General features: G+C 35.6%; 1 protein-coding gene across 5 annotated transcripts in view; it reads left to right on the plus strand.

The window, feature by feature from the left end:
* Nucleotides 1-26,473, plus strand: part of rims2 (regulating synaptic membrane exocytosis 2) — a 263,822-nt gene that overhangs the window by 215,740 nt on the left and 21,609 nt on the right. For 3 of the 5 annotated variants that reach the window (XM_015396880.1, XM_015396884.1, XM_015396881.1), the window contains 3 exons: nucleotides 510-610; nucleotides 3,668-3,834; nucleotides 21,482-21,726. The exons of the other annotated variants lie outside the window; for them this stretch is intronic. In XM_015396880.1, coding sequence (XP_015252366.1) covers nucleotides 510-610; nucleotides 3,668-3,834; nucleotides 21,482-21,726 — 513 coding nt within the window. The remainder of the gene's footprint in view (nucleotides 1-509; nucleotides 611-3,667; nucleotides 3,835-21,481; nucleotides 21,727-26,473) is intronic. 5 annotated transcript variants of the gene reach the window in all.

Raw genomic sequence — 26,473 nt, forward strand, 5'->3', positions numbered from 1 at the left:
TGAATCCTAAACAAATCTAATGTGTTGGAGTTTTGCAATGTTTTGGTACATTTAGTTTGAAATATGCTGCGGCATCAGATGGCCGCTGACACTGAGCCGGGTTCTGCTGGAGGTTTCTTCCTGTTAAAAGGGACTTTTTCCTCTCCACTGTCGCTACAAGCATTCTTAGTGTGAGGGATTGCATTCGAGTCAATGAGTCGATGCAATCAACTGGTTTTCCTTAGAAAGAAAACTTTAAATTAATCTGACTGTATGATCTGGTGAACTGTAAAGTGCCTTGAGATGATGTGTTGTGAATCGGCGCTATATAAATAAACTGAATTGAATTGAAGAGGTTTTATAAGTATGTTTGATGATTATTCATGCATTCTCCTTTTATTCATTTGATCTGTCTGGCCATGGCTCAATGCTCAGCAGAAGCTTGTCTCTCACCATAGCAGAATGTTCTCTCATCAGGTCCTCTTCTCAGTGCTAGTTTCTGTCTGACCAGGCTGTACCTCTGTGCACAGGTATGGACATGGAGCAGAAGACCAGAAACATGAAATTAAAGTTGAACAAGTACAAGCAGGGAGCCAGCTCCGACTCCAGACTTGAACAAGACTACCCCAAGGTACAAAACCACCCAGATGCTGGATTCAGACTTCAACACATGGTTCAGAGTAAACATCACGTTCCTGCTTTGCTCCTGGTTGTCTTACAGTCCATGACACACAGTGGCATTTTCGGGAAGCTTTCAAGCACAGTACTAACTCTCTCAGGAACATTCTTCCCTGCTCATTTATTTGTGCACATTTTAAATAAATAACATAGGTTTGCTCAATGGAGATTTAGTCGTATCTTTTAAATCTTTTTTTTTTAGCTTCACAGAGTTGAAAAATATGTACAAAAAATCTGGAACTTGTGCTTTGCTCCTTTCAAAAGTAAAACTTGTGATTATATCTGAATCATTGTACATTTTACCATGTTATAGTCACAAACAATTATCAATACAAAGTGTATGATCCTGGAAAGAAGGTTTTTTTAGGTAAACAGCAACAAATTCAAAATATTAGTCATCATATTAGGGCTGTTTACAATTCAATAACTTTTATTTTAATCTTTAAATTCAGTATGTTGCAAGAAAAAAATAGTTAAAAATTAGCCCTTAATCTTATGCAAAGATCTTCATGATATCAGAAAAAAATTTGTTTAGGGGTTAAGATTATGTTATGAAACATTTAGATAATTCATTCAACTTTTAATAAATTAATTCATCAAAAACTTACAGGAGTGTAGCAAGAACAATCCCTGTGCCGAAAAACAAAAATGTTATATTTACAGTTTTTCCCAGTTGGTATAGGGGACACATGTGGAACGATATCCTTTGACCAGACAAGAAAATAATCAAACTTTTTGACATATATGTAAAATGACATTCAAGGACATTGCTAACACTGTACATCATTCTGAACAAACCATCGTTCCTGTAAAACAAAGTGTTTAAAGACTCATTGTCACTTCTTTATAAGCATGGTTTCTGGTTGGATGTATTATGCTAAAAAAAAAAAAAAAAACAATAAAAAATCTACAGGAGAAAAATACTAGGGACAGCTCAGAGGTTGACAAAAACCCTAAACATGCAGAAAGAGCTACAGTAGAATGCATTAAATGAATTAATACTGTATATTTTTTAAAGGCATAGTGGAGGTTTAGACCTAAATTAAGAATTTAAAGCAATACATAAAAGTTGATCTTTGAGCTATATAAGAAAAGAATTACAAATAAATAATATTTTTAAACCACAAAGCCTGTAGAGACATATCAAAACAATATGAATCTGTTTTTCGTTTGCGATAAATGTATTCAAAATCATCCTTTTCCTTCGTTTTCATTCTTTAAAAAGATTAATACTTTCACTAGGCATATTTTTACTATATATATTTGGATTACTTAGTGTAACTTGGTAAAAAGACACTGCGTTGTTGTTTTTCAAATATTTTCTGCTTTGCCAAACGAAAACAATGCTAATTTATTGTTTAATAATGAAATCAGAATGGATAGAAAAATAAAACCAAAGCTCAGAGCGTCTATTTATAGTTCTAAAGAATGTGTCACTGAGTTTTTCCATAATCAAATAGCTGCTATTCGTCTCTGGAAAAAGTTCTGAAGACTTTCAGGAAAATTCACCTGCTATCACACTGAAGCCAAGACAAAGACAAAGGTCTGCATTCCTTTTAAGTCAGTGCTATGCAAACTATTGCACTGACAGAAGCTGCACGCTTTTTTCAAGGTCTATAAAAAGCAGATTTAGTTGTAAGTTGTCCCTGTCTGCCGAACATTAGAGCGCTCATTGACATAGCAATGCGGTTCCTATTAGTAAACCATTTGGCGACTGTTTTTGACACAAACAGTTACTGTAACTCTCAGCCCAGCTACTCTTACAATAAACATTCCCCTTAGAAATATAAACACTAAACTAGCTCTGTGTCAAGATGATCATTCCAGACCAGCTTCCAATCAAGTGTATTGTGTTCTCTAATCATTCCCTATTAGACAATTAATGGCTGCTTGTTTGGTTAATAATTTTACTGGATAAAAGGGAAGAAGTTATTTTATTTGCACGATGCGCTTATATCTCTATAGCAATTATAAAAAGCAGGACTGTTGTCTGCAAATGCACTTTGGGGTAAAGAGAGGGTATGGAATTCATTTTGTTTCATTATTTTTGCATGCAAAAAACATATGTTGTGAATAAAAGTTTGACAAAAAAACAAAAAAACGCCACACTGAACTAAAACAAAAATAAAAATGTCTTATTTAAAATAGCTTTGAATTTTTTTTTTCTGTTTTTTTTTTCAAATAAAAAAATCAGATTTTTTTTTTCAAATTTCATTTATTGACATTTTTCAGATGGTGTGCATTTAGAAAAAATCACATTAAACTTATTTTCCTTATTGAAAATAACTCTTTTCAAATCGGGCTTTAGATATACCTCTTCAGTGGGCAGACTTTTCTCTGAAGTGAAGAGTGAAAACATATTTCTATGGGTCTGCGTGGACATTAGCAACAACATTTTTATTGGACAAGAAAGCTTTTATGCTGAACTTGACACAACTCCCAAAAACATTTTATAAACGTTTTTCGAAGTTATATTCTGGATTGCATTTCTTTTTTTATTTCCATTTGCATGTCTTTTTTGTTTGCAACAATAATGAAACAAAATTCACACCATAAGAGCAGAGATTTTTGGTCTCACACCATCCCAGCTTCATAAAGCAGCTGTATTTTTTTAAGTGTTTTGCTAGTAGCATCTTTAAAAATGAAAATAATGTTTTAAAATATTGAAATAATGTTTCCAGACATCAGCCAGTAAGTTTAGCTCAGGTTCACTAAGGTCCTAGAAAAACCAGTAACAACATTAACAATACTGCCAGATTGATAATAGAGTAAAACAATGTTTTTAATGATGAATTAATTCTGTAATTTTTAGATCACTGGCATATTTTAATCCTTATAGATAATTTTATTAAGGTAAAATATTTTACATTCATCTTATTAATTAATAATTATTTAACAAATTGATTTGCCTGAATAAATATTAACCCTTGTTACTAATTTTTTTGTCTTTCACAAATGTATCCCGGAAAAACCATTGCATTAAGATTCCTATTTGCCTATCTGTCTACAGCGCTCAGGCAGAGACCCACGGGCCGCTGACAACCTGTCAGCCAAGTCATCGGACAGCGATGTAAGCGACGTGTCCGCTGTATCGAGAACCAGCAGTGCCTCTCGGTTCAGCAGCACGAGCTACATTTCTGTCCAATCAGAAAGACCGCAAGGAAACCGCAAGATCCGGTAAGTTCGCATCGAGATCAGGGAGATGACATTTCTCTCTTGAAATGGGAAAACTGCTTCTCGCCTGCATACCTCAATGTTCAGGTGTTTCTTTTTCTGCTGTTTACATCTAAGAAGAGAAATTCATTTTTTTAGATATATTTATTTGGTCAGGTTCATTCTATGTTTCTTAGAACAAAAGAACCAAAATTCCTGAACTTCCCTTAGTCATGCTTTGGATTAATTGCTGCATATCTTTCACTAAACAGTTAAACACAATTAATCTTTTAGTCCAACTTAAACCAAACTCATTTGCATGATGCTTTTCTCTGAGCTCACTTTGTTTTTGTTTAACGTTCCAATCGGCTGCTGTGTCTCTGGATCATTTGTCTCTTGTTTTTGATGTGGTTCATTTCTTTTTGCCTTGCATGTGCTGTTGTCTTTTCGCTTCTGTCTCCATTTTCAGCCAGTTGCAGTCCAGAAGGCATTCATGGGAAGTAGATAATCAGTTAGGGGAGGTGCAGGAGGAGGATGAGGCTGGAGACAGGGGGAGAGAGAGTAGTAAAGAGGAGAGGATGCAGGGTGGGAGCAAAGAGTCAGGGAGAAAGATAGAGAGAGACATGGAGCAGCAGGAGGATTTGATGGATAAAGAAGAGGAACTGCACCAAAGGAGTGCCTCAGAGACTAACCTCAGGTAATACATATGCAGTGGTCTAACAAACAAAGATGGCTACTAACTTTACTAAGAACCTAAAGCTCCTCTGGCCCACTAACATTCCTAAGTTCCAACCACTATTTGTTGTGTTGGTCTCTACCCCTCATCCAAGAGGATATCTGTGACCCTAATACCCCTAATTAGAAGTTTAATGTGCCATTTATTAAATTCAATTGGTTATGAAAAGGAGCAAAAAAATAAATAAAAAAACTGAGACTGGATCCTGATGTCTTTAAAAGAACAATTTGATCCGCTAGGCTGATTCTTCTTTTATTCACAACAGAAAAGGAACAAATGTCTTTGCATCTAGGTGTATTTTTTGGTACCCCTAATGAGGTGGAAATTATGAAAATATATTTAAAAAGTAAATAAGAGTTATGTAATGCTGTTGCATAATCTCACACTGAAAAGAAACAACGATCAATTTGAGTTAATTATTCAGGGGGAAGAAAATCAATGTCAAGGAACAAACATTTTCAACAAATTCACAGGTTCTAGGAATAAAACGGATGCTAGAAAAAAATCTGAAAGTGTTTTCACACCAAATATGATTTATAAATATCTCTCCTGATTTTATTTTATGAAAATAAATTATAAATATCAGTAACTATAAAAAAAATACTTTTATTTCAGTGATCCTCTCTGGAAATTAAACTGAATTCAAACTGAACCGTGGATAAGTACAAGCTTTGAAACTTGGTCAAACAAGCTTTCAGGCGACTCTGTAAACAATGAAAATAAACCAAACGTTTGCAAAAAAAAAAATACAGAGTTCCAAGAAAATATAAACTTCATTCACACAAATTTGAATTGATTAATAAAATCTATTTATGATAAGCAATCTTTATGATAATCTGCCCCCGATGTTTGGAAAGTTGCTCTGTTGAAAGAGAGTGGGACCATTTACTGGTAACTTTAACAGTCTTTCATAAAATATCCTGGTTTTACAGAGAATACATGATGCTGTGCTCTGAAACATGGTTTCTAGAGGCTTTTAAAGAGAAAAAAAAAGCATCACAGATACACAATTAGTTGGAGCAGTTATGATGAGCAATGGGTGCATCCACCTATTGTTTCATGGCACCATTTCAGTTAAGTTCAGTCAACATGTTAATATCTGAACTGTAAGGCTTCACTTGCAAGCAATATGGAGATGTTGTGGCTCTAATACGCTAATATGTGAATTATAGATTGCTGAATCAGCAAATGCTTTCATTTATTTAAATTCAATAAAGTCACTTTATTTATATAGGACCAATTCACAACAATGTCATGTCAAGGCACTCTACAGTTCACCAGACAGGCCCCGATCCAGCACTAAAATGTTGGTATCGGTATCAGTGAGTACCAACAAAAGGGCACCAATACCATTTTGAGAGCCATAAGTTTATTCAACTATTGTCACCCATTCCAGGTAGGCAATAAAAAGTTCTACTGGATTCACTTTGTATTAGTCTTTTTCCTGATTCACAAAGGTAGGCAGCAGCTTGATAAAGCCATGATGGCAATTATTTTACATCTAAGTAGTATGCAGTTCTTCATACAGACACATCAGTTTCAAACAGATGGTATCGGTATTGGGCCGATATTGCACAGCCAGGTATCGGGTATCGCTATTGAGGCTACAAATTAGCATCGGCGCAACACTTTTAAATATATGTGGTGCAAATATGCACTATAACTAGAACATAACTAGGAAGGGTTATTTTCTGGACTGTCAGCTCCTTCATTTTTATAGCAAAAAGAACAACTACTAAAATCACAACCTGAGATGAGACTTAAGCCACAAAAAAAGAGAAATAGCAGGCAACAGAAGAATAGACCTTGATTATAAAACAGACAAAAGCCAAGGAAGAAAAAAAATCAGAAAACTCTGAGAGGCAAATAGGTGCAGCATTTAATCATTTTTTTACTGGAATAGTCTCCAAATATATTAATTTTTGTGGAAAAATGCACCCAGCTTATTTTCACTTAATCTTGAAACACGTGCAGAAAGGAATGGTGCATAGAGATTAGGTTGTAACATGTTCCAATTATATTTAAACCGGCACCATTTCAGTGAGGCCACAGGAGAGTTTGTCTTCATTGTGAACACTTTTAGAATAGCAATTCTGAAAAAGTATGTCAAGAAGAAACTGATTAAGAATCCCAGAGCTGGATAAAAGCTTAGCTTGCACCGCTAATAAGATGCTTCACCATCAAATTAAATTCACAGCAGGATCCAGGTTAGCGCCTCTTTCCAATATTAGAAAATGCCCCTTGGTAGTCAGAGAAATCACTTTAAGATTAAAGCCATGAGCGGCTAATGTTGCAGCCAGGTTTACAGTCAGCTTGATTAGGAAAACACATTCTTTGCCTCTATTGTAGCAGCTTCATGCTTGGACTTTCTCTGTATTGCAGATATAGTGTGTTAACTGGAGAATTTACATTGTAGATCGAAGCAATGAGTTTAAAAACCACTTCCCATCTTCCATTAGACATGCGTAATGTGTTGGCTTCCTGTTCTTGCTGTGATTTCTTTTGATGTCGTATCCATGTGTTTCCTATCAGCTCTTATTCTTCACTTTTTCACATTTTTCACTCAGACTCCCTTTCTCATCGTGCCACGAACAGTTTACTTTCTTATTGTAACACTCAATATTTATTACCAAATAAATTGGTGATTAACCTTTTACTTTCAGAAAATGAAGTGTAAATGAACTAATTTCATTTGATTGGATTAGATAAATATGCACTCAATGGATTAGATCTGAACTGAAAGTGAGCTGGACTGGTTCTGATTTGAACTGCCTGCCTCTGTGATCAACCCTACTTTTTTTCATGACCGCTACAGTATAAAATATATATCCTATAGGGCTTTGCCATAGTATTCACAAACATTGACCTCTTTTTACGTTTTGTCACATTAACCCATTTCATGTAATATAAGCACAAACAAAAATAAATGATGAAAATAAATACTGCATTAAATAAAAATCCCTATGAAATAAACAATATCAGTGTATTCTCATTATCAGTACGTATGAAATCGTACGAAAAGTTATGCACAGTAATTTCTAACTTTTTTGATGTTTTTTTTTGTCGTATTTCGTCGTATTTTTACGTCTTGCCTCGAGACAAGATATCCTTGCGCATGCGCATCTTACACACCATTCAATAACATAGAATTTAACATACAATTAACCGTAACCCTAAGATACAAAACAGCAAGCAACCTAGTGAGAGACATGAAGAAGTAATTATTGCACTGTTTTTCCCAGTTTTATGTCCGTCCGCGGATCTGCTTTTTTCGTCTGTCTGCCTGCGCATGCGCACTAATCTGTTTTTTTGAGGAAAAACGTCAAAAACGTACGAAATACTGTGCATAACTTTTCGTACGATTTCATACGAACTGATAATGAGAATATGTTGACAATATGTTAAAATAATCTTTGTTTTATTATATTTCAAGATTTTCATTTATTCAAAGATTTATGAGCACAGGTATGGATTGTGATTCGAGTACGCATCGGGTAGTGACAGGAATACTGTCACTATAGAGCAGGAATACTATGAATTGATTGATAATCATGAATTGCGTGTTTCCGGTTTTTCAAAGCAGATGCAGCGCTGGCCAACAGATAATGCTCTGCCTCCTTTTTTGAATATAAGAACATGTATTAAAAGCTTAAAATGAAAAACGGAGTCAAAAAAATAAGTAAATGAGTACGTAAAGTAGCTTTACAAAATAAAAGCTTCACAAAATAACAGAAATAAATAAATAAATTCATAAATAGCTAAATAAATACATAATATAATTCATAATATAATAAATAAAGTAATGAATAGATCTTTGAATAAATAAAAATTTAAATATAATAAATGAGATACATTTTTTTTACATATTTTATTCCATATGGATATTTTTTGACAATTTATTAATAGCAGTATTTGTTGAGATATTTTTCAATGAAACAGTTTCTCTATTCTTCAAATCAATGAATTAATGTTTTTCCGGCAATAACTTAAAAAAAAAAAAACAAGAGGGTAGAACAAGAAGGTAGAACTAAAACAAATAATTTTCACAATGTTCACATAAGCAAGCCTTTTAAGACATGTCTCTTGCATATAGTCAGAACACTCCTTTATTTCAAACACAGAAACACATATTTTGAACATTTTGCAGATTCAATACCATGAGTCCCCTAGTATGTCTTAATGTTTCTGTCCGCCAGTGTCAATTTTTGTCAAATTTGAGGGAGGAACCAACCTGAGAAAGTAAACTATGTGATTGGTTACTTTTCAGGAAATCACGCCTCAACTGTTTTGTTCCTAGTTGCAGCCAGAGCCATTGAATCGGAGAGTTCTGACAGCTCCATTGGTTACAGTGGGCAATAATTGAAAGATCAATGCAAAACGCAGAAATTCAATCTTTCGTTATAATTTAGACGCCCATGCTATCATTACCATAGCGATTAGGGGAGCATAGGCAGTAGAAAATGACATTTAGGTTTCTCTATTTGTCTTTGATCATGTAAACTAAACATTTACATCTATAAACACAACGCATGAGTTAATTGAATGTGATTGAAACAGGCTCTAGAAAAGAAAAAAACCCAACATATTTCACATAGCTAATAACAGAACTATAATTCGGAAATTAACCTCTCAATCCGTAAGGTTTTTCATTATTTCATTACAAATTTTTTTTAAATAATTACCAAAAGTATAAAGTCTATCACAGATTTGCCTGTATCTTGAACAGGACACCAAGCATTTCCGCCAAATTACTGAACTTTTTGATGTTCTGCTGCAAAAACTCCTTAAATTGCCGAGACCACCGTCGATCACTGCAAGGCAAAGTATTTTCAGGCTAATCATGGCCGTTTCTCAATTCACAAGAATGCGAGTACGGACTCGTGTCCTCGCCAACTCTGTTCTTGAGAAGAACACAGGAAAGTTTGGACTCTGGGAGAACAGCACGCAGCATAAATATGGGTCAATTGGAACAGAAGCGTACTGATGACGTCACCACATGCTCAGCTCGTCTGGAGCTGCATTTCACCTCCTGTTATATTAGACTCTAAATAATAATAAATTCTAACTTTTTTCATTAATTGGGGAAATAATAATAAACCCAGTCCCTGGCTGCTGTTACCCTTGGAGGTCCACTGGTTGCTCTGGTGATTTCAACATCAGAACTTTTTTTTAAATGACACATTAAATCAGCAAATGGGCCATAAAGTGACGCTTAAAAGTATAATTTTCTTGCTTCAAATGATCTTAAAATGTACTTTTATAGAACAGCAGCAACAGAAAAAAACTTTTAACTTAATACTCTGAGCTCTGTGAGCGCTAACCTGGAAGCTGCTGCTGCTGCAGTGAATGGTGGGACAGCTGTCAATCTCGAAAACGGACGAGTCTGCTCTGATGCATGCTGGTAAAGAGGGATGGGCCAGAACAAGATCCGGGGACTTTGTCCGTTCTCGGTCTGCTGTTCTTGTGAATTGAAACAGTACTAGTGCTGAGGCTGATGATGTTTCACTATTACGCGAGCACATGAGAACGCACAAGTGCACATATTGAGAAACAGATGTTGTTTTCCTCAAGAGTAGAATCAAGACTTCGTATCCAACAGCAATGTCTGTCATCAGCTTAAACAGATTGCTGAACTGTGGCTACACACAGTTTGTAAATGTCTGTGTCCAACTATAAACCAGAGTTAATTTCAGCCTGACTTTGCTCACTATAAACAGTGCTAACATTACATTAGCTCATAAGAAGTTGCAAATTCTTCGTTTGACCAATTTTTTACTTTTTAAGAGACTTTTCTAACGTTAGTGGACGCAATTAGGATGGAAACAGTACCGTTACAAGAAGAGGGATTTCCTNCTTTTTAAGAGACTTTTCTAATGTTAGTGGACGCAACTAGGATGGAAACAGTACCGTTACAAGAAGAGGGATTTCCTGAAAAGTAGCCAATAACAGGCAGTTTACCTTTTCAGGTTGGTTCCAGCCAAAACGTGACAAAAGTTGGCATGAGCCACAGAGAAAGGTCCATAAATGAGCAGGCAGGAATCTGCAGGCGCATTAAAAAGCAAGCAGGAGCAGAAGAGAATGGACTCGTAGTGGTGATGTATTGGGGGCCTCGTGGTATTGAATTTGAACACATAGAATGCTCAAAATGCAAGTGGAGAGTAGTTTACAGTATATGCAGGTGTTTAAAAAAATTAAACCACTCATATAAGTAGTTTTTACACATGTGCACTTGTGGCAGAAATTTGCCCTACTTCTAACTTTACACAACTAAAGACCAAACTGTTTCCTTATTCCTCTTTAAAAAAAATTTTCCTTATCAGTCTTCATAAAATAAAAAAATAAATGTATGGAAACGAATGAACTTTCAAGTCTCGCCAAAGACGTCTTTCTCAGTTGGATTTATGTCTAGACTCTGCCAAAGTTATTCTAACGCCTTTATGTATGTTCTAAACCATTGCATTGTATGGCAGATTTTATAGGTTTTCATCCACACCAACCCACAGAAATACTCAACTGATTGTTTTTCTAAATCCGCCGTCTGGCCAAGTACATAAACATTGGTCACACCTGTGACGAAGCGCATGGATATTTATCACAGACCATTCTGCACTGGATATAAATATCAGTTTTTTCATGTACAGACACAGGCTCAAAACTGGAGCATTTGTACAATCTTCACTTTTGTCAAAATTTTTATGATTATTTGTTATAAGGGATGTATAATGCTGTTTATTTGTGGCAAAAAAAATAAAATGAAGTAAAAATCTCTTGTTATTTGCAGATATCCTGCTACCAAGGGACAACCTCTAATTCTTAAGTATAGTAGCAGTTCCCAGTCATATGCCAGCCGAATGGCAGCCAACTCCCCTCCTTCTCCTACTCTATCTCCACCCTTTCACTGATTTACAGGGTCTGACCAGGAGATAACGCTTCTCTTTAGTTCTTAATGTCCACAATTCATGACAGAAAGAATATTTTAGTGCAAAGATTGATGTTTCAAAGGGAATCTTGGGGGACCAGCCAAGGACCCTTCAAGGAAAGTGGGGTGAATTTTAAATGGCTTCTACTGTATTTAGTGTCCTCAAACATTTGGAATACCGTGTATTAACCCTAACCTATCTAACTCCGACCATGATTATTTTTCTGCTTGATTCAACAGCACTGTGCTTTGGAATAGAGCATAAACATGGATGAATAGTGGTGTTACTCTGCAGCTACAGATATAAAAAAATCTAGCTCTAAATTTGAGCTATCACAATCTGCGCATGTGTCATGAAGTAACGTTTGAAGAACAAACAAACATTTTACCAAGAAAAAATTCAATCTTCAGATATAACAGTATATAAACCATCATAAATATGCCTTTTAATTTTCTGGTTGAAAAATTCAGCAATTTTAATTCAGATTAAATGCTACAGTGTTAAAAAGCTATAATTGCTTTGATTTAATAACTACGCTCTAAACTACCAGAATTTTTGGTTTCTAACCAGACAACATTTAAAGAAGTTCAAGGGACTGCAAATACTTTAGTAAGTAACCTAACCTCCAGTGTACTGCTGCAAATTCTGTATTTCTGTGAAGAAAGGGTTAAAAATGAGTGAATTTAGCTTTTTATTTTTAAAGACAATGTGTATCTATGTGGATGTTAATACAATGAATAAACAAGCCATTATCTACACAGTCGTGTGTTTAACAGAGTGTAGGAAAACAACTGGGATAATCTAAAGTCTGATTAACAACATCTAAACTACAACTAATGTCAACACAGTAAGTAAAATGAAGTCGTAATGAACATAATTTGTTATAAGCTTCCTAAGGTTGAGTTGTAAAACATGCGGTTGCTAAGTTGCAGTAATTATTGTTAAATGATTGTTTGGATATAGAATTAGTTTATAGCCTGTAATCAGGAGAAAGGAAACACATTAATCTAATGAACTATCTCTGGCTGTCCTTCCTTTATCATCTGTTTATTCAAAGCTCACTGTATCAAGACAATCCCAGGTGGCTTGTTTGACTGCATGGTTGGAGGATTAGAATTTGGTTTCATTTACTCTTTTCTAACAAACCCATTCATCTCTAAACCACAGCTTCCAAAACATTTCAAAAATATATATTTACCTCATTACTTCCCTCCATATTTATTTACACACATAAAGTAAATAAGATTTTTTTTCCCAGTAAATGTATGTTTTAATTATTGATACATACTTTTTATATTTTTTTTTTAAATGGGACATTAAATTATTTAACTATTAATTTCCTAGTTAAATAAATTTATTATATTTACTACTTTAATTACATATTAGATAATAAGTAGACATTATGTTTGAATTCAAAAACTTTTAAAAACTTTCCAGGACCAACTTTCTGAAATTAAACGCAGCGTTTACCTCCTGCTAGCATCATCTGTTGTTACTTTTAAGGATAAGTGGGGTTTTTGTTGTTGTTTTTTTTTTTTAGCTCTGCTTTCAAAAACTTTCCAGGCTCTTCTACCATGTATTGATTTCATGGTAGAACTTTTTTTTAAAGGGAAACGCCTTTTTTTTTTTACATTGGGCCCTTGATTTTAGGTCATTACATCATGTTCTTCTCACCCATATGTGTTTTGTGTCATTTGGCGCCGTTCTGAAGAAATTCCCTTAGGTAATATATGTATATATAGCAAGTAACGTCTTCCTATGGGCAACGACTTGAAGGCACAAACTAAACTGTTCATAATTTATCATTAATGGTACGCCAGCATTCATAACATGTAGGCGAATCATTGTCCCCCAGACATCCACGGTTATATTTTTTATGTTTATATTTTAAAAACAGAGCAGAGTGTGTATGACGTCATCCGCGAGCGTCAGCTACCATTCATTCTTCCTGTCCATTGAACTGCTCCTAGTTTTACTCACATGCCTGGAAGATGTCTGGTGCTACTAAAAAAAATGGTGTTTCCCTTTAAGTATTTCAGGATAAACCTCCATATACCCCAGAACATCACAGTGACCGGGAAAATCTCATGATTCCCAACTTTGAGGTTTCACATCGACCTCAGGGGGTCCCAACCTCCACTTTTGGGACCCCCTGCTCAAATGCACAGCTTTTATTTCAAAATAAAAGGTTTTTGTTTTTACAAAATAAAAATATTTATACAAATTAATACAATAAATTTATATTTATAAAATGTAGCAAAGCAGCTTTATTAGACATCCTATAACCATTTCAAGGTTCATCAGTGTGATGACATAACTATTTAATAATCCTAATACCTTTCCAATCCATTTTAGATGTGTGATTTTGTGATTTTTATGCTGATTTGAAAGGAATGCATGAAAGGACCCTGACTATGAACACCACATTATAGATTTGTATAGAATTCATTGTAAAATGTCCCAAAGCTTATTTAAAACTTCATTCTTAAGATTGTAACTAAAGTAAATTCACTTTATGTTTGTAAGCTGCTTTTGCCTCACTTTCAATCTATATGATTGCATTATTCAATTTACAGAGTACTGAATGCTTCTGGGTTAAATCAAAGAGCTTTGCTCACTGATGTCATATCAGTAAGGGAGACAGCTCAGAAAAAAAAGGCTTAAATACATACAGTTAAACCACACAGATTTCATACTATTGATCTAAATTTAAGGTTACTTTTGGTTCAACCCAGAAGCTTGTTTCTGATAGGAAACTGGCAACTCTGGAAATGTTAAAAAGCAGGTTTGGAAGAAAAGACAAGTATATATATATTTTTTATTTGTATTGAATTTAAAACTGCCGTATTGCTGTTCTCTACAATAATATACAATAATATACACATGTATTATTTTGACCATTTATCCTTAATGCTGAGCTAGGGCTGGATACTATAGCGAAATATTTTATCAGAATTTTTGTCTTCATTTTGGTTGATATGATGTAATTCAAATATTAATATAAATCCTGAAAATATAAAAGCATCAGAATATGCTGATGAAGATTCTCATTCATCCGGGTCATAGTCAGCATCAGAAAGACAGCAAGGAATGCTCTAAATGTCTGTGCAATTTATGATGATTATTTTGCCACAAAACTCTGATATAACATTTTAGAAATAATTATAGAAAAAAAACACATTTAACTATGTATATTAGATATTTGAGTTGAGGGGTTCTTGCTTCAGCTTTTCTGTCATTGTTTCTTTTATTATTTTGTGATTTATTTTGAAATGTTCAGGAAGAGAAACACAGCTAAGCCTCAAATGCTATGTATGTTCACACATTAAGTTAAATCAGCCAGAGGGCAGAGGGTTCGAGTATATAATCTGTATTTCTGACTAAACCCAAAAACAACCAATAATAAACAATAGAGAAAAAAAAATCTATATTAAGTAACGGCCCAGATAAATTCTTTTTTGTTTGTTTTTCTCTTATTTGTTATTCATAAATGTGGCTGCAGGCAGACCGAAGGTGCAGAAAAGTTTAACTGGATGTATTAAAATATGTTGTGTGATGAGTCATGAAATGGTTATTAAAAAGATAAAGAGTTTCAATCAGCCTCAATAAAGATTAAAGGAAAATAACAGACAGCTCACACTTTTTCTAAAAATTATAATCATGCGCCCAAGCCACAGTTAAACCGATAAAAGGGTTTTTCACTGCTTTGCTCATTGATGTCATATCAGTATAAAGACACGCCACAGAATCCTGGTCAGGAGACATAAAGATTGCCACAAGCTACATTTACTGATGACTCATTATTTATGTATTAAGGTCACATTATGCATCTTCTACACATTAAACAGGCCTGTTCACAGGGATCAACCTTATTTGATTCTAAACCGAATGACCTCCCCCTGCAGAGAGAAACTAATGTGTTCATGACACTTCAACTTAATGCTGTTTCAGTGTTCATCAGGACTAATGAAACATCCCAGAAGCTGTCTGAAATCGCATGCAACATCCTTCTTTTCTCTGATTTAATACTGTAGCTGCATAGGAAGTAGGATCCTGTTTGAAGAATGAGGAAGACTATGTTTAACTGTTTGGATTGATTAAGACACATTTTTACCAAGAAGAGTCTGCATCATGTCCAAATCCCAATTTGCTAAAACATTTTAGTCATAGATTGGAAATTTAGCAGTGTTAGAACACGGAAAAATGTGCATGAATGTTGCATGTTTTTAAGGCATCTGTGATTCATCTGTCAAAGCAGCCAAACTTTATGTTTCTTATTACATATAATACTGTAATAACTTAGTTTTAAGTGTAAATAGTCAGATATCTACACCAAAAAAAAAATTAAATTCAGTTGATTGGGATACAATTAGGCTATATACTCCAAGCGGCCATCCTGATAGCGTTTTGAAAGTCCTTTTTGAGCCTAAATAGAACCTCAGTGTGGGGTGCAATGACCTGACATAAACAGACATGGTGCCACCTACTGGTAGTACTGCTGAACTACCAGAAAGCCAGATTTTTGCCACTGGCACAGCTACTGCATAAGGCCTGATTGTGTTGTAAGGCTTCGCAGAAAATGAACAGCTCAGTGGATGGGGCTTAAAATTGCTAACACCAGTAGCGCTATTAGCAAGGACATGTCTCTTAACATCACAGCCACATCAGAAAGCTTCGTGAGCTGTTGCTCCAGCTTAAATGAACTACAGTAGTCAGGCTGTTTTTTTCCAGTGCAACTCGAGTTTTATCCGTTTAGGAATTAAACCCTCTTCTTTTGATTTTCGCGGCATGCAGGTGGCGCAGCAGTTAGCGTGCACAAACCATGTACAGAGGCCTTAGTCCTCGATGTGGCCGCCCCGGGTTCGAATCGGACTGTAGTCCTTTGCCGCATGTCTCTCCTTCTCTCTCATAACCCCTTTCCTTTCTGTCTACCGTTGACAAAACGAGCAACTAGTGCCACAAAAACTAAAAAAAAAAAAAATTATTATTATTTAGGACCTTTTCTTTTTTTTTTGCAACCAAGCTGGAAGTTCCACACTTGCCTGCTTCCATGGCTTTGGTTTGTTTAGCAGTTGTACACATGTGCATTTGTGTAATCACAGTCAGATGATGGTATTATGGTGAATATACAAAGAAATGCTATATTTATTAACAAACTGAGCAAAATCAAAGCGTAAGCGACAAAAATGATAAATAATAGCCCAGTAGGAAGCTGTAATTTGTCATAAATCGTCGTATGCAGTCACAGTAAAAAATGTCAAAGAACATGACCATGTAGTGTACCTTTAATAAGTTCAGACAACCATAAACATGCTTTCTCACCAGCTAATCATGTTGCTCACAGAACAAAAAAAGCACCAGCATGAAGTGAAACATTTAAACTTTACTTTTAATTATTTATGTATTAATAATGGAGGAAGAATAACGCTTTTCATAGCAGTCAGATTTATCTATTGAAAGCAGAATTGCATATTGAAACCTGTCAACTCCTGTGTGAGGAAATAATATTTCCATGCTTCGTTTACTGTGGGAACATCTTGGCCTAGATGAAAATGCACGATGAGCAATCTGCATGATGAGGCACACAGTGTTCTTTGGGTCTAAGCTGAACAACATCCATCCCTGGAGAGTCCCATTTTTCTTAGCTGGTACAGTTTAAAGTAAGTGCGGACAGAGGGCCAGAGCCTGTTCAAAGGCTGGAGGTACGGTAAAGGGATGAGGTTCTCTTAGATCATGCAGGTCTGTTTATTTAAGCCTCAAGTCAAGACTAATAGCCTCAGATCTGCAGAATGGAAATGTACCAGGTGTACCTGTGCTATTTTATGTATATCTATTTGAAATTTTACATTTAATACATTAGGAAATTATATAAAAAGAAGTTAATTTGATTCTGATAATTTAAGTTGATCTTTAAGTTATGTAAAAATGCAAACAATTAGAATATTAAGTGTCAGTTAAAATTAAAAAGCAGTGCTTTTGAAGTTATACTGTAAACCCAAATGAGTTAACAGAACTCAAATACTTTGACACAATCAATTTCCTCCACATTATCTAATCTCATCACTCAGCCATGCACTGTTAATAGCTTGACATTTACCAATAGTTGCCCAGTGTTGCAATCAATCTTGGCTTAAACAATGTTGTTGCTTTCTATAAACCTCAGAAGTTTGTAAAGAACTCTGGTGGACAAACAGCATCATGAAGAGTGAGAATAGCAGCAGACAGAAATGAGATGCAGGATCAGTTTCCTAAAGAAAGTATGTTGAAATCCAAAAGATATCCCATTTATATTGTGCAGAAAACCTTTAAAAACCTTTGCAAAGCCCTCGAGGCACATGGCCGTGGAAAGTGGGGGTTCTGGGGGTGCTACAAAATCTCCTGGTGGCAAAAGGAAGATTTAAAAAAGCATATATAAAAAAAAAACTTTGCACAATTAAAAATGTTCTTATAAATACTTTGGGAAATTATTAACTTTTTAACCACTGTGTGTATTTGGATTTTAATTTAATTATTTTAAAGGCCTGATCAACGCAAGTTCATGGAAGTTACGTTGTCATGGCAACATCAAGCAAGCTAGGGCGTGGCGTCCCGCTTGAGGTAGCAGACTAGTAAATGTACATAGTCTAATGAAAGAAACAAGGAGGAAATATGGCACAGAAATGCATTTCTTATTCGTCCGCTTATGAGAGACTTTATCTCCATGACCCCAGAGTGCAGCTGAACATTTGGACACCTGTAACCAGGCATGGCACCCTGCCTGTAGCCAAAGTAACAGCATGGTGCCGCTGCACACTTTCATATCTATTTGTGCAGTTTAACGTTACCATAGTATTATAGAGCGTTATTTTGATCTTGTGTTCTTTGTGTAATGGATGCGGAGAACTGTTCAATAACGTTTTGCGTAAAAGGATTTTTGTGCTAATAGAGTCACATGTGACATAAACACAGTGACTCAGGTTCATACCAGCTGACCAAATCTATGTTATAATGTTATTGTGAAGTTTAATCAATAGCTCATTTATTCACCCGAGAAATGATGATGTCTGTGTGTTACAGACCCTGGTTGCGTGCACTGAAGTGTATAAGAAAATAAAGTGGTGAATTTTAATCTATTTACTTATTTAATCATTATTGTATTTTTATACGCCTGTAGGCTCAAAGGTCTTTTGTTTAGAAAAAAATAAATAAATAAATTCACCGCACCCCCTGTTCAAAAGTACTTCCAGTGGCCCTGAAGCAGGGCTGGAGATTCACAAACGAAAGGGAGTCAGATTACATTTGAGTGGTTCTGTTTGGGTCCAGAATGTTTTAGAGAAATTATGGCAGGACGTGAAAACTATTGACAGACACCTTTTATAAAGTTTTACTAAGTTTCACCTTCATTTGTTTATTTTTTTTGCAAGGAATCCAAATACATTCTTGCAGTACCTAACTGCTAAAAAAAGGCTTGCAGTTTTAATTGCAAAAAAAAAAAAAAATACGGTTTAACCTGTGAATCTTGGCGAAGATTAAAATAAGCAGACACAACTCTTCTACTCATGTAACTTAATGTACTAGTTGGAGTTTCTCTATAACATAAGATATTAACAAAATAATTGCATGAAGTCAGAATTCTGCCACAAGGATACTCTCATAATAAACGACTCTTTTTTTGAATGTTTTATGCTTGCAGATTTAACAAATTGAGGCCCAGTGCTCATGCTTCTTCTCTGTGCTCTCTTGCTTTATTTTCTCCTGTAAATTCTCCCCGAATCGCATGTCAACCTGTTTCTGTGGACTTATATCATCTTTTGTTACTTTGATAATGGAACAAACCTGAGAAATTAAACTGCCTGTCATTCGCTTCTTTTCAGAAAATCCCGCCTCTTAAAAAAGTACTGTTTACTTCCTAGTTATTGCTAATAATGTTTAATGTAATAGCTGTTACCTTAAAGAGTCAAAATTGGTTAATTGACGTAGTTATTAAAAACATATTTTAACACAATTATGAATGTATTCTAACAGCAGTAATATGCTCTAAAAGGATGTATTTTTAATTTGAAACCTTTTATGAGCTAGGCTAACGTTAGCTTCACTGTTTATAGGTTTGATTGAATTCTGGATTATTTTTTTAACTCAGACATTTAACAGCCAGACATTTTTAATCCATTTTCAGCTACTTTTATGCATTTTTTAAATTGCCAGTTGATTTCTACTACTAGCCACAACTACAGTAGTAGCCATTTAAAATGTCCCCATTTTCCTTGATGGGCCCTTGGCTGGTCCCCTACAATTCCTTTTTAAACATCAATCTTTGTACTTTTCTGTCATGATCTGTGGACATTAAGATCTAAAGGGAAGCGTCATCTCCTGGTCAGACCCTGTAATTCAATAAAAGGGTGGAGTCAGAGGGAAAAGTCCAGTGGCTGGAAGGTGAAGGGGATTTTGCTGGGAGTCGCTGGGGAGTCGGCTGCCATTCGGCTGTAGTTTGACTGGGAAGGGCCCTTTTAAATGGCTGCTACTGTAGAATGAAAACTGTACTTTGTCCTGAGAAGTAGCCAGTTGCAGGCACTTTACTTTCGTAGGTTGTTTCCAGCCTCAAAGTGAGAAAAGTTGACAGGAGTGACAGAAGCAGGTCCACATGGGAGCAGAAGAGAATCAAAATGGGCATAAAAAGTAAGAGAGCGCAGAGAAAGAGTGGACTTATTGTAACACACTGGGGGACTCGTGTTGAATCTAAACACATAAAACATTACAAATGTGCATGGAGAGTAGTTTACTTGCATGGGTTTTAAGTAAGACAGTTCTTATGATTATTTCTTACATGTGTGCACTTCTTTAGAATATGTGGTTCCAGAGATATTAATACTTCTGCAGGCGATACAGAAGTGTTGTCTTCCTGTCACGGTATTAAAACTTCTGTCAGAATTTCATCTGAAACCAATCGACCTAGTTAAAATGTTTAACCTCTGCTACAACATTTAAATCCCACAAGTCTCTATGATACATCACCTCTATGTATTTGTATAACTGCACATTTGGAGTTTCAACAAAAACAAAAACTGATAATGAAAACATAGTGCAGTACTACATGAGGTAACATCACTTCCAAAATAACCTTACCAAAGATATTTTGAGTTGCATTTTTAAAATGATGAGTAATGAAAAAGAAACATTTTAATTGGACCAAAGTAAATTTATAAGAATCCGACCATTTGTACTTGAAGTAAACTTTTTTTTATATATAAATCTTTAGGTTGAGTCCTAATGACTAATGTATTAAAATTCAAACAGACATGTGATAAAATCACTTCTTAGATGTTCAACAGCATGTCTCTCCATAAACTGCCTTTATTATCCAGTTATGTGATGGAGGTCAGTAATTAATTAATGAACGGTACCCCGTGAGAGTTACATGGACCTCATCCTATTAAGAGCACATGATACAGAATGTAATTTGTCTCCTAAAGATAATTTTCTGGCTGAGCTAAAATTAGGATTTAATTTAGGAACTGACCTAATTTTTTTGTTCAAATGAGAAAAAAATAAAAAAATCAGCTCATGAAAGGCACTCAATGTGCCCAGTATTAGTGAACAGAGGAAATAGAACAGCTTTAATGCCTTTATTCTTCATTTTAAGAAAATATATTGAAAAATATATTGTCCCTTTGTAGATAAACCTGCTGATTATAACTCAATTAAGCAAAGCGTACGCTTAAAGATTCAGATGTAGAAGCAATAAGAGCTGAAATATCAAATGATAGTTGATTTTTATCCCATGAAACGTCTCCTTAAATCTTTTACTCAACTATACTGTAAGTCATGAATCTCTATACCTGAATCTGTCCTTCTCTCCTTTTCACCCCACTCCTTTCTCCTGCTCCCTTCATCCTTCCATCCTCTCCTCCTGTATCCTCCTCTCACTTGGCCTCACCTCTCCTTCCACATCTCCTATCCTTCCCTCTTTGTATTTGCCTGTCCCTCCACTCCCCCGCCCCCTACCTGCCACCCCCTCCTCAATGGTGGTGCCTGACAGTGACTTTGCATCCAAAATGAAAAACAGGCAGATGGGCACTTCCGGTGGGGTGAACATGACCAAGAGCACAAGCATCAGCGGTGACATGTGTAACCTGGAGAAGACGGACGGCAGTCAGTCGGACACGGCGGTGGGCACGGTAGGCACTGACGACAAGAAGAGGCGCTCCAGCATTGGTGCCAAAATGCAGGCCATGGTTGGCATGTCGCGCAAGAGCCGGAGCACCTCACAGCTCAGCCAAACAGGTAGGGAATGCAGACATAACACCTTTTTTCATACTTTTTAACAAGATGTTGACATGTGCGTCCTGTCTTGACTTTGTTCTCTTTGTTTAGATTTATTTTTCTCATGTTGCACTTTCTTTTTAATCTCCTCATCCTCTCAGCTTTTTCATTTCCAGGGCTTTGGACTTTTAGGGACCACACTGTTTAATCATGTAAGGTTTCTCTCTTTTCTCTAGGTGACTGACATCCTGGATGCTTTTTCGTTTTCTTACTTTACTACAGGTTCTATATCTTCTATCTTCATCGAGTTTTACTTACTGAGCCTCTGCAGATCTAATTTTTCCTTTTCACTCATAAAAATGTTTTACTCTTTCCCAATAAAGCCACTGGTTGTATTTTATTACATTTCCCTTTGATGTTTTTCTCTTTGATTTTCAGTGGTGAACAATAGTAAACCTTTTGGAGTGCAAAGTGTTTTCCTCTGCAGCTGTTTGTTTCTAAGCCTCCATGCACATTTAATGATAAGTGGCTGCGCTGTGCTTAGATTAATCTACAGTAATATATGTTTTTTAAGGGGAATAGATACTCTATCCAAATTTGCATTTAAGGTATTTCTTTTAAAGTGTTCAGGGATAATTAATTTACTAATTAATCAGTTACATTAATTACAAGGTGCTAACTGAGAGGAACACTAAGCCTTGCAGATGTGGGGCAGTGTTTTTTTTGTTGTTTTTTTGTTTTTTCAGTTTATCATTAAGTTAACGACTCCAAAGTGACCTTTTAGCTTAAAGATGGTTGATTATTACTTTATTTACCAAAACATTATAATAAAGGGATGATAAAGTGAGATGCTTGTATACAGAGAGGACGGATGAGTGTTAAAAAAAGCGACTGGAGCAAGGCACTGCACTCACGTGGCATTGTGCTGTTCCCCGGCTCATGAAATAGATGGCACATGGACTGCAGGCTTATCTCTGTTGGTAAATAATCGCATCACGTTTATTGTAGCAGTTTTGAGGGGTTTTTTTTCATGCAATTTCAGCTGCCGTGCCGGGGGACATGTTGCTTTGTTGCTAACATAAAGATTCTCCTGCAGTTTGATAATTTGGTTTACGAATAGTTCACTGATGTGTCTGCAGTTTTTTGCTTTACAAAGAGAACTATGAATGTTTTGGTTTAACCAAACAGGCTTTGTCTGAAATGATTATTCAGATTAATCATGATTAAGCAATTATTGAAATAATCCTCAGCTAATATGCTAATCAAATCATTACCTAGAGTCTGCAACCTTTATAATCCCTAAAGTCATTTTGCACGAGTCCAGCTGATTGTTTCGGACTGCAAATATTGAAGCTTTGTTGACTGATTATGTCCTTTTAATAAAACAAAACAAAAAACATTATTTGTTTTAAATATCTGCTATAAGAAATTTGTTTCCACTTTAAACAACCAACAGTTTATTTATATTTTTAATTGAGTTTGAGGAAAACCTTAAAAGGGTTTATAGAGAATAAGCACAGATTTTCCTTCAGAGGATATGACTTGATTTGAATAAAAAAAAACAATTGAATTTCCAAGGTAACAACAACAAGAATTTTCATTAGTTGCTTCTTTATAACATCTTGTGTGCCACTATTAAGAGCCATTGTAGAGGTTCCAATGAGCGGCTTGTGGCTCCGGAGCGGCAGGTTGCAGACTGCTGATCTGAAAGATGCCATTTGCTAAAAGAATAACCTACGGTACTTAAGTCCTTAATTGAGACAAAAGTAAAAATATAAACTATAAACATAAAATCAAAATGAATTTCAATTAAAGTTCTAAGTTCATCGTTCATAGTATATAATTAAATGTAGGTTTGGCCATTTGGAAATCATAAAATTTTAATTTTTTTTAATTATATTTTTAATATTTGTTTATTTATATATGTATTATTGATCAAAAGTATCTCTTCTTAGATTAATGGAAAAAAATAATCAATATAATATATATCGCTTTTTTCAATAATCACTAGGTTTAGCCCTAATGCACACTTTTCTCTTTCCTTGCAGAGACAGCAAAACTAAATATCTGCATTTAATTTAATTCTTTTCTAAGTTCAGTTTTTAGAGACTGCATCACTGCCCTGCTGAGTTTTTTGATAAAAAATTGTTTTTATTTTTGGCTTTCATTTCAACAAAAACTGGTCCAGTTGCCCTCTGCCCTACTTTGTTGTTCACTGTTCTGAGTTGCTCAGCTCAGCTTCCACTTCGCTGGTGCACGGGGGGGAAGGGGTTGGGGGGGGGAATTGGATTCACCACTGTTTGCTGGTGAAGTTTGAAGAGATCAACCAGGCAGTAAAAATGCAGCTTCCTCATACACAGGTTAGTTTAATGCATGTGGTTCTTAGTCATCACCTAGAACCCAACTCTGTTTTCTTCTAACAATTTTGAGGGGGGAAAAGAATTGTGTCTTTTCAAAATATAAATAATAATCTGATGCAACAGAAACAATAGTAATTTTTATTGCTGTAAAGTAAAAAAAAAATACAAATAAACATGCTAGTTGCAAAGTCCATCTTCATTAATACAGCTCTGATGATCAGGGTGCAGCTTTTGGATAGAGTTCAGGGAGTTGTTGTTGTTCAGACGGGACATGACCAAAGAGCAAACTGGAGTTGACTGATGTTAGGTAGATTAAAGTAGCGAAACGGGAAGAAATTATTATACGGTTTGAATAATTTTCATCCAAAATTAAAGAGAGGATGAGACTGTGGAGCCGTTAATGGATGTGGAGAACTGTTGACTTTTATAAGCATAGAGTTAGAGTCAATAAGGAAAACCTCTTTTTTTTTATCACTCTTGACTTAAAGAAACTGTGATTTGGTTTTCTTCAAGCAGTTAAAGAAAGGAAGGAGGGTCTGGAGACGAAGGGGATATAGAAGTCAACCGCAGGGCCTGATCTTCAGAAAGGTTGTGTGTCCTAAAACAGGTGCAAACCTGTTTGCACGCATAGAGTAAATGTCCAAAGAAGTGATTCGTGTTTGAGATTTAGCAGGCACCGTGAGCAAACCTTTTGTTGCGTGTTTGCTTTCATAAATAAGCTGATAATGTTCTAATGACCAAACTGTGCAACTTCATGAGTAAAGAATGTGCAAATGCAAACATTTATCACGCGCTAAGAGATTTCGGATACCCAAATGCCGGTGAAGTTTTTGTGTCTTTGTTTAGAACTTCTGAAAGTCGGATGCAAACTGACACACAAAATATCTGCGATCATTGCCGTTGGAACAATGACAGAGGATGGACAGAGAATCTGTCCTTTAGCAAGCAAGTTTGGTTGTGGACAGTGTCTCAGAAGCATCTTGCTAACCAGTTAGCAACTTAGTGCTAGTAGGTTCCCAATGGGAAATTCCATTGGGACCAAGTAGCACTAAATTGGTCGCAGGGCATAGATGAGTCTCCTCCATCATACATTTTTATTTAGAGGAGGAAAGCAGGGACTAAGATGTTGTGGAAGAGGACGCCAGGGCAGCAGAAGCTTGGTTTGGTGTAGAAGGCTTCCAGCCGTACATGTTTGAGCCCTTGCCTCGCAACGCTGCCAGTTCTGTTAGCTCTACGCCTGCTGAAGACGCAGACGCCCATCCCCGTGAACACTGGGACGGAACTCAATGGGAAAGGAAATTATTCTTATGTCTTATTTCAACCGTTGCGTATATTAGCTGCAACATATGAATCAAGATGCATTGCCTGACCAAAAAAATTTGATTGACAGATGACCGTTGATATATGATTGGCCAAATTTAGGTGTTCAAGCTGACGTATAACTAACCGGCCTGCAGAAGATAATGAAAAAAAAACAACATAGATTTTAAGACAGGATTTTTTGATGTTCTAAATTTGTGACAATGTCTAATAAAGAGTACATTTATAAACATGTTTGAGCCAGAATGATTTGACATTTAAATATGCTTTCCCTACCACTTTAATATATGTTATTTGGATGTCTGTTCTTTCCCCATTTAGCAAAACATAACCATGCAAGAAGCACAGTTATATTTTCTTTCCCTCTACTTTTGTTTGTAGCACTTTGAGATACACTATGTGGTGCACTATAAATATTATTAATATTGTCATTATTATTATTTGTATAGTTATCATTAATGCTTCCATCTCCATGACTTTGAACCTCATCCTTCTTTTAAAGCCAGTCTTTAACTGCCTGTAGAACATTCTATCTGTTCATTTTAATCAGTGAAACTGATCGGTCTGCATGTCTTGCCAGTTGTGCAGCAAAAGTTTGTAGATCACCACAACACACCCATTTATTGCTTATACAAAAACTACAATTTACATGCAATTTAGTGCAGGTTATTCTAACAGTTGATGATGAGGCCTCTATGTGGCCATTAGGGAGAAAAGAAATAAAAAAAACATAAAGGGGCGAGAACAGAACCTTTTGCCCTGACAAAGAAGGGATTGCTTGGAAGATAGTGTAAGATTATACAGGCATGTTTTAACCCCAAAATTCAAGCAATGTCTCTCTGTTAAAAACCTACTGTCTTCCATCATAATATGCATTTGCTTACCTTTATTACTTTAAAGAGAAACACTGCTAGAGTCACAAAGTTGTGTTTCTTTACTGACTCAGTTCTCTCTTACCTATGCTGTACGTGAAGCTGCTTTCTACCGTGCAAAAATAGCTGAACTCTGAGCCTCTAGCCGTGGTGATTTATCTTCAGTGTTGAAGTCGGTGCCATCTCAGCAGCTCTTTTGCCTGCTGAGTGTGTTTA

The sequence above is a fragment of the Cyprinodon variegatus genome, unplaced genomic scaffold (assembly GCF_000732505.1).
Source record: "Cyprinodon variegatus isolate N-32 unplaced genomic scaffold, C_variegatus-1.0 Scaffold827, whole genome shotgun sequence".
NCBI classification, from domain to species: domain Eukaryota; kingdom Metazoa; phylum Chordata; class Actinopteri; order Cyprinodontiformes; family Cyprinodontidae; genus Cyprinodon; species Cyprinodon variegatus.